Source organism: Sinocyclocheilus grahami, unplaced genomic scaffold, assembly GCF_001515645.1.
Source record: "Sinocyclocheilus grahami isolate Dianchi unplaced genomic scaffold, SAMN03320097.WGS_v1.1 scaffold236.1, whole genome shotgun sequence".
In the NCBI taxonomy this organism is placed as follows: domain Eukaryota; kingdom Metazoa; phylum Chordata; class Actinopteri; order Cypriniformes; family Cyprinidae; genus Sinocyclocheilus; species Sinocyclocheilus grahami.
Window position 1 is genome coordinate 696320 of NW_015505415.1, and position 9286 is coordinate 705605.

The window sequence follows — 9286 nt, forward strand, 5'->3', positions numbered from 1 at the left end:
CAAATGAAGTTCTTAGCAATGCATATTACTAATCAAAAATTATGTTTGAATATATTTATGGTAGGAAATTTACTAAATATCATCATATTAATATCCTAATGATTTTTGTCATAAAAGAGAAATGTATAATTGTGACCCATACAATGTATTGTTGGCTATTGCTACAAATATCCCCCAGCGACTTAACACTGCTTTTGTGCTGCAGGGTCACATATCACGATATTTTCTGGTATTTATTGCAATATTGATATCAATGACAATAATTCATATGCATCCACTGAGAGACAAAAAACTCCTGTTTCTTTAGAGAGAAGTATTATCTTTCCTATTTTTTTTAACCAAAAATAGGGTGTTGTTGTGAGCACACAGGTAATGTAATGTCTGTTACATTCATACTGGAAGCCAGAGGGCGCCCTCGCGCAGAAACTCCACTAATATAGACAAAGACATCCTGCTATGTCTGTAGCCGAGTGAAAAGATGATAGAAACGCTTCCACTGATGAAACATGAAGACAATAAACACAAGATTGTGACAATATATGGTTTATAAACCAGGTTTGTAAACAGGTTCATACACATGCAAAAAAAAAAAAAATGTTGTCGCACTGTACAGCCCTGACCATATCTTTTATCTTTTCATAAGACTTTTTAAACTTCCAGCTAAAATACAAGTCCATAATCCATAATACCGCTTCCTCCAGTGAAAAAGTGCATCTTCTGTTGTCTCTCACATCAAAATCCAGACACATATGTGTTTAGAGCTGTTTAAACGCTGCTTGATCTGTGCAGATTTCTCTCCTGATTCACACCAGAACACTTTTTCACTGGAGGAAGCGTTATTATGGATTATGGACTCAATGTATTTTAGTTAAAAACGTCTTAATGCTGGATTTGTCTCAGCTTTTGTCTTCTCCAGATGTTAACTGGTGGACTGGAGTGCTGTGGATTATTGTGATGTTTTTATCAGCTGTTTGGACTCTCATTCTGACGGCACCCATTCACTGCAGAGCATCCATTGCTGAGACACTGATGCAGTGCTACAATTCTCCAAATCTGATGAAGAAACATACTCATCCTAATCTGGGATGACCTGAGGGTGAGTGCATTTACAGCACATTTAAAAAACCATTTAAATTTTTGGGTGAACTATTGCTTTAAATTCAAATCTAGAATTTGTGTGCATATTCATCTGATTTATCATGCAACACTATTCTGGGACTACTGATACGACACTTGATGTTGTTTTTGTAACTTTCCGAACTTGACAGACGTCATTAGATGGAAAAATCAGCGTAAAGTTCTTCAGAAGTGACACAAGGGTGAGTAATGACTCGTTTGATGAACTCAAATAAATCAGTGAGTAACACACAAACTTTTGCGATAAGACTCTCAGAATTGAACCGCACTCCAGTGAATCTTTTCTACTGTCACCTGATTCGTCAGACTGATGTGGCATCAGCGTCTCTGATCTGCTGACGGCCAAGCTTGACTAAATGATCTTTTTCACATGTCAAAGCAATTAACCTTGCGCTTGTTAAATACTGTGACTGTAATTAAACACTCAGTCTGTCTGTTCTCAATATCTTTTGTGATATCACTCGCCTCTAGCTGTTGCACGAACAGCATCGGTGATCCGACCATGACAGCAGCGATCCACACCAGCCCTGTATAGATGTATACAAATCAGATCATTACTGGGTTCTGTCCCATTGTTAATGATGAACCGAAATATACATATACATGAGAATAGACAGACAAGAGCCCTCGGGTGAACACTTCATATTTACACATGCACATGAGCTAATGCTTTCATTGTGTCACTGTATTGCCCCGCAGAGAGAGATTTACATGTTTAATGATGGTCTTATGCTGTTATTTTCTCCACAGGGGAATTGATTTTTAACAGTAACTCATAAAGCATTAAAAACAGACCTGCTGTGAGCTGCGAGGTCGTTAATTAACGGTATATGCTTTTGCTGAAGCCATCAGAGTGCATTATTACAACTTTTAAAAAAACAAGTAATGTTTGACAGCAATTACCCATGATTCTGCAATTATTTCCAAAAATCAGACAATTGTGGCAAGAAAAGAACTTTGTCTGCTCCCATGAAGCACTGCAGATGATATAAGTAGTCTCCATATGTTCTATGGAGCATAATATTTGTTGCATTAATATTTATTTATTAATATATATATATATATATATTGTTTCCCTTCAAATCAGAGTTTTTAATGCTGTGGTTCACTTCGTAGCTGCTTGTTTTGTTTTGTACTTTTTTTTTTTTGTGGTCCCTTCTTCCATCTCCTGTTTTGTGTAGTTTGTCTTATGTCATGCTGTAAATATTGTAAATACATACCTTTGTATTATCTCATTTACTTAGCCACTGCTCTATTTTCATTTTTACACCCAATAAATTCACCCGTCTGTTGCTTGTAGACATCAGGCTCTTTCGTCCTTTGCACAGCACGCAACTTGAATATATATTTCTCTTTTATTGTCCATTCTAAATGTTAATCCCCTGTACCCCTACACTCTATCGGGGTTTAACGAAACCCTTTTTTTTTTTAAACCGTAGGAGATAAAATGAATGAAAAAAATACTTCTGGAACTGAGGCCACTAAAAAAGTGATCAGAAACAGTTGTAATCTAATCTATAAAGAACATTTCAAACTTTTTACAGTTTTTAATAGTTTAAGAAATGTCTCGATATATCAGTCCACAGACCTCCGAATCAACAGCGGTCTGTGGATTTAATGACATGCTCTCGGTCCTTTAGTAATCTCGAAACGCTGCAGTGCATGATGGGAGTCACCTAAGAGCGCTTCAGAGAAATTCACTCGCTTCCTGAAGCCAAGCTGCCTATCGAGGTGACATTTGAAAAGTAAGTGGGATAGATTTGAAGGAAACTTCTTCTTTTCTTAAGAATAACGGGTGAATCATGCACAGTACCTCCAGGAGCGTGTATTAAGTGCATTAAACTAAGTGCTGTCAGATTTGACCTCGTGTTGATTTTTAGGGCTTATGGAGCATTGCTTTTCCACACGTTTATCTGAATAATCGAGCAGACAGGGTTGAACGTGTAGGTGTTTGAACTTACCTAGCATTTTGTAGGCTCGTTTGGGCGTGCACTGCCTCTTCATTTTGAGCGGATAGACGATGCCCTGGTATCTCTCGATAGCGATGCAGGTCATGGTGAGGATGCCGGTGACGATGGCAGTAGTCTGTACAAAAGGAACGGTCTTGCATACTAGAACCCCTGCATGTACAGCACAAAGAAAACACAAGATACACACACAGTGAACACCTGAAGCACACTTTAGAGCAGTGCTCGACTCATGCTAGAGAATCAGGCCTTGCACGACTGCACTGATATTAATGTAAATAGATGTGTTTGAAAAAAGTATCACCTGAACGTATTTTAAAAACATCTAATATTAACCGTAAGTGTCTTAAAGGAGTACTTCCAGAATAAAACATTTCTGATGATTTACTCTCCTCCATGTCATCCAAGACGTTCATGTCTTTCTGTCTTCAGTCGCAAAGAAATGAAGGTTTTTGAGGAAAACCTTCCAGGATTTTTCTCCATATAATGGACTTCAATGGGGACCAATGGGTTGAAGGTCCAAATTGCGTGACGTCCAGCAAGTGCAAGACCAGCATTTGTGGTTAAAAAGTATATAAAGTTTTATTTTTTTTAGAAAATGAGTGATGGTTTGGCTAGATAAGACTCTTATTCCTCGGCTGGGATCGTGTAGAGCTCTTTGAAGCTGCACTTTGAACCTTCAACCCGTTGGTCACCATTGAAGTCCATTATATGGAGAATCCTGGAAGTTTTTCCTTATAAACCTTCATTTCTTTGCGACTGAAGACAGAAAGACATGAACGTCTTGGATGACATGATGGGAGAGTAAATTCTTTTTCTGGAAGTGAACTAATCCTTTAAATAGCTTTTTGTTTATTGTTATTTATTCTGTTTACACTATGATTGCCTTGCTGCTGACGTGGTGTTAAATAAATTAATTAAATAAAACGATGGCTGATATTTATAATACAATTTAATGATCGTAAATTCAATTAAATGAGCTTGTATTTCACACAATAAATTAAGAAATTTAAAACAGGACATGTTTATTATGAATTATTATGAATCGGTCAAGTAGGAACAAGTATTGGTACAGTTTTTAATATTGAGATACTGTTATTTTCTATTTAATGTATAAAATTTCAATTTTTTATTATATTTTTTTTAAATGTTTGTATTTTCCGTTTTCATTTTAATGTGTGCTTATGCCGTGTGCTTATGTCATTTTTATTAATTATTGTGTTTTTGTTATTTTATATTGTATTTTTAAATATGTCTATATCGTTTTTTTCAGTGGTAACACTTCAGATTAACACATATTCACTATTAACTAAGAGTTTTCCCTCAATAAACTCCTAATTTGCTGCTTATTAATAGTGAGGTAATGTTAATAATGTTAAGTTTAGGTATTGGGCCGGGTTAAGGGTTGTAGAACATACAGAATAAGGCTTTGATATGTGCCTAATAAGTACTAATAAACAGCCAAAATGCTAGTAATATGCATGCTAATAAGCAACTAGTTAATAATGAGAATTGGACCTTAAAGTGTTAACTTTTCAGTTTTAGTCTTTTTATTTTTTATTTTTTATAGTTTCATTTTAATTTTAGTCAAAGATTTAGTAATTTTGTGTCTTTTTGTCATTTTTAGAAGTTTTTTTATTTTCATGTCTATTTCTTTTTTTTCTTTCTTTTTTTTTGTATAGTAGTAGTTTAAGTTATATGAAATGGAAATGCATATATATATATATATATATATATATATATATATATATATAATTTATAACCCTGTCCGTTAATAAAATATCACAATTTATTATATAGACTAACTGACTGCATTTGTGGATTAGGTATCTTTTGCTTTGATAACACTAACAGAGAGTCATATATCGTTTGAATTTGCAGCACAACCAGCCGTCAAAGTGATTTACTGCACAAAAACCTCTGCCCAGAGGGAAGGAGAGCAGCACAAACCCCTGAATTACTGAGGATTAAAGGTGCGTCACTGCCTGGACATCGTGCTCCATTCATGTCCATTCACACCTGTACTAATGCAGCAGAGCAGAAACTCAAGCACACGGTGAAGGTTTGTTTTTCTCTGCATACTAAAAGTCAGGTTTGATGACCTCTGAACTCCTGGCTCCAGACAGAGAATACAAACTTCAGCACTGCATGATTTACAGTTTTATGGGAAATTTTAGCATGCTTATGTGACCTACACTCTCATTGGTTGTGGATCATTTGTTGCTTTGCATGAAATCAGACTTGCCAAAGTGAGCTGTGTCGCTCATAACAGTGACAACATGTGTGTTTCCATACAGGCGTGTATATATTTGTCTAATGACTTCTTGCTGTAATATTAAACGGTGCATTTACATTTCAAAATCAGTGTTTTAATACAGTGATGATAAACATAAAATTGAGAGACGTTTGCCGTGTATTTGCTCCACACTTCTCGTAATCCTACTTTAGATTCAGATTTGGAGCGTCTCTCTCTAATTAAACCCCACAGGAAAACTGTCCGATGGTATTACCATGGGTTTTTTAAACATACAGTGGTACTGATTACCATGTTTGTAAATCATTACTAAAGTACTTAACATGATACCATGGTGCTATCTGACATGCCACAAAAAAATGGTATTATAATAGTAGGGTACAACGGGGCTAAAGGCCCACCTTAAGAAAAAATGTGCTATTCACTGCGCCTAAAATGTATAATTGCAGAAAAAATATATACGTTGTATTGAACATTAATGGAGCAACAGATTTTGTGTGAAAATAAATCATTCAAGTTGTTTGTTTTGTTTAAAAATCATATAAATGTATGAGGTGGCAAGAGGGGCCTTTTACCCCACACACGGTATTGATACAAATACTTATAATGGGTAAAGTTAAATACTTATACTTATAAAGGGTAACAGCTAAAATAATGGGTTTTTTAAAAATAATAATGTCTAAGTTAATACTTGCTCAAAACAATCACTTTAGCAAAGTTTGTACTTTTTTCTGCTTATTTTGAAAAATAAAAGAATTAATTTTTTTTCAATAAATATACTGTCATTAAAATATATTCATATAAAAAATATATTTTAAAATACTGAAGCAAAATCGTTTTAATAAGTAAAGATTCTGTCAGTATTGAAGGAGATCCAATAATAATTGAATATATATTTACAGTAGTAACAACAAATGATATTTTATTATATGATATGATTAATATCATGTTTTTAAATATGATGGTTTCATTCTAAACATGGTGATTATCTCTAATATGGACACTCAACATAATATATGATATTTACCATCTGAGTCTAACCATGTCAACAAATGGAAAAGTCAGCCATCTATTAATTATCATGTTAATAACTGCGCCTTTAGCCCCAACAGCAGGGGCGCTTTTTACCCCAAATACTGTACTTTTACATATTCTTTTGTTATTTAAAAACTGTTGCTTTAATTATCTTAAACAAAACTGAAAATCATAAAGAAGACATTTGTCTCAAAATATATGCATTCATTTTAGCGATTCTCGTTTGCTACTTAAATATACAACATTTTAAAAAACATAAAATATTAGCTCAAGTAAGCACAGAATCAACTTTGCGCTGCTGCGCGCGATCGCGTCAAGGATCAGACAAATATACAGGTGCATCTTGAAAAGCGGATGTTTTGGAAAGTGCTAAGTTTTTGTGCCATCTAGTGGTTTAGATGAAAACACCTTTACCCTATTATCATGATACTTTGTGGTGCTTTTGTGTATATAAAGTATATAATTTAGTGTATGTGAATGTATGTGTGTGTGTATATATATATATATATTCCGATTTTTTGGTACTGCCGATACCAATTTTTTTAATATTCCGATTTTCTTTCTAAGAACTATAATTGACAGCATATACAAACAAAAATCTATGCAAATTTCAATGCAAAAATTATTTACATAATAAAAGAAATTATTAAACATTACAATTCTGCCAATCTGGACTAAATTACAGATTTTCTCTCACTTAAACAACTCTCAAAATAAAGTGCTCTGTGACTGGAAAGAGGAAGACATAGTTAACTTAAAATGAGTTGCTGTATGGAACAAAACAGGTGTCATTTCCCACTATGTTTATAAATGGTATTTTTTTCCCCCTAACCTTATTAAATGTCTCATCTTTCACATCAAATTCTTACTTTGTTTCAATTAATTCAGTTAGTATAATAAGAAACTGTAGAGTTGTTACCATTCAAATGAAATTAGTATTAACAAACGCTATCTTTCCACTGCGGAGGAAACAGAAGCTGCATCTGAAGCAGAATTAGATGTATTTACACAGACAGTTTGATGAAGCCGAGGTGGCATAAATGCATTTACACTGCAAAATTTCAAATGCATAAATAATTTTATAAGATTAATGTTTTACATATTTTTTTAAACATACAAATAAATGTTGAAAAAATGCAAAGATACTTTTAAATATGACTAAACCACCAGTAGGTGGCGGCAAATGTCTGTTTTAATGAGTGAGTCATTTATTCATTCATTCAACCGATTAATTCAGAAACGAGGCAAGTGACTGTTCTTATGAATGGGCCACTGAATCATTGACTCACTCGATTCGTTCAAAAATTCATTCATTCAGTAAGGAAACACCGCTGTGTGTTGCTCGGAGACACAACAGTTCTGCTGTGGCTTTGATCAGAACTATTCTCGTCAGCGAAATTGAGCAAAAACAGTCAATATTTTATCTTAAATCTAAGTCACTTAATTTTAACTTCTTGTTTATTGAAGTAATATTGTATAAAATCAGTGTCACATTGCAATCGTGTTTATATTGAAATTCGGAAAACATCATGGCCGTATAATGTTGCTTATACGGCCGGTTAATCGGTGCATCTCTAATATATATAATATATATATATATATTAGTTCAGGATAGTTGACAGCACGATTTTCAGCATCAAGATTAAGTTAAACTTTGTGAAAATAAAAATGAATTAATAAATTAAATGTATTTAATAAATACAATTTAAAATATAAAAAATACAAATAAATAATATATTTATAAAAATGTATTTAAGTTCTGTGAATGTGAATTTGTGACCCTGGAGCACAAAAGCTGTCATAAGTAGCAAGGTTATATTTGTACCAATACAATAGCCAAAAGTACATTGTATGGGTCAAAATTACCGATTTTTATTTTATGTCAAAAATCATTAGGATATTAAGTAAAGATCATGTTCCATGAAGATATTTTGTAAATGTCCTACCGTAAATACATCAAAACGTAATGTTTGATTAGTAATATGCATTGCTAAGAACTTCATTTGGACAACTTTAAAGATGATTTTCTCAATATTTCGATTTTTTTTGCACCCTCAGATTCCAGATTTTCAAATAGTTGTATCTCAGCCAAATATTGTCTGATCCTAACAAACCATACATCAATGGAGAGATTATTTATTAAACTTTCAGATGATGTATACATCTCAATTTCAATAAATTGACCCTTATGACTGGTTTTGTGCTCCAGGGTCACATTTCATGTTTCACTTTAAATGATTTAAATTATTAATTACATTTTCACATTTTAATGACCTTTTTATCGTCACTAGTTAATTTGAAGTTGTTCCCACAGTCAGACAAATTAGTTTATAAGCCTACTAATATTCCATGTAGCCTCTTTAATTAATATGATACATTTTTTGCTCTGCAATTATTATAAAACGTTACCCAATAACGCGCAATTCACAAAGCACTCAACATTTGTGTGACTGTACAGGAGAAAATGGGGTTTTGGATGCGCCACCTGCTCTAATGCATCTTCAACAGTCCTGCAGATTCTTACAAGTTGTTCATTGCATGTTCTAATTAATATGAGCTCATGAGCTGTAGAATAATGTCTAAATAGTTTCAGGTGGAGAATACTGTAGCATGTCATTGACTCTTCTAAGTGTTTCCCGTCGTTTTCATGTTATGTCATGTCTGTTAATGACTAATTATAAAGTGATTTGAAGCAGACTCTGACATTATTAAAGCCTGTCTTCATACTGAAGCTCTGGGTAATTCATTAATTAATTAGATTAATTTTAGGTGTTTTTCGGTGTCAATTATATGTCAACTCAATTAAACAATTTGCAAAATAAATTCTTAGAGATTTTCATACTGCAAAAAATGATTTTCTTTCTCAGTATTTTATTTTGTTTTCCAGAACAAA

General features: G+C 33.4%; 1 protein-coding gene across 1 annotated transcript in view; it reads right to left on the bottom strand.

The window, feature by feature from the left end:
- Window positions 1-3520, bottom strand: part of LOC107597767 (pyroglutamylated RFamide peptide receptor-like) — a 9928-nt gene extending 6408 nt beyond the window's left edge. Inside the window, exons 1-3 of the mRNA XM_016288947.1 lie at window positions 3493-3520; window positions 3099-3257; window positions 1599-1664 (exon numbers count right to left, since the gene is read on the bottom strand). Coding sequence (XP_016144433.1) covers window positions 1599-1664; window positions 3099-3257; window positions 3493-3520 — 253 coding nt within the window. The remainder of the gene's footprint in view (window positions 1-1598; window positions 1665-3098; window positions 3258-3492) is intronic.
- Window positions 3521-9286: the final 5766 nt, after the last annotated feature.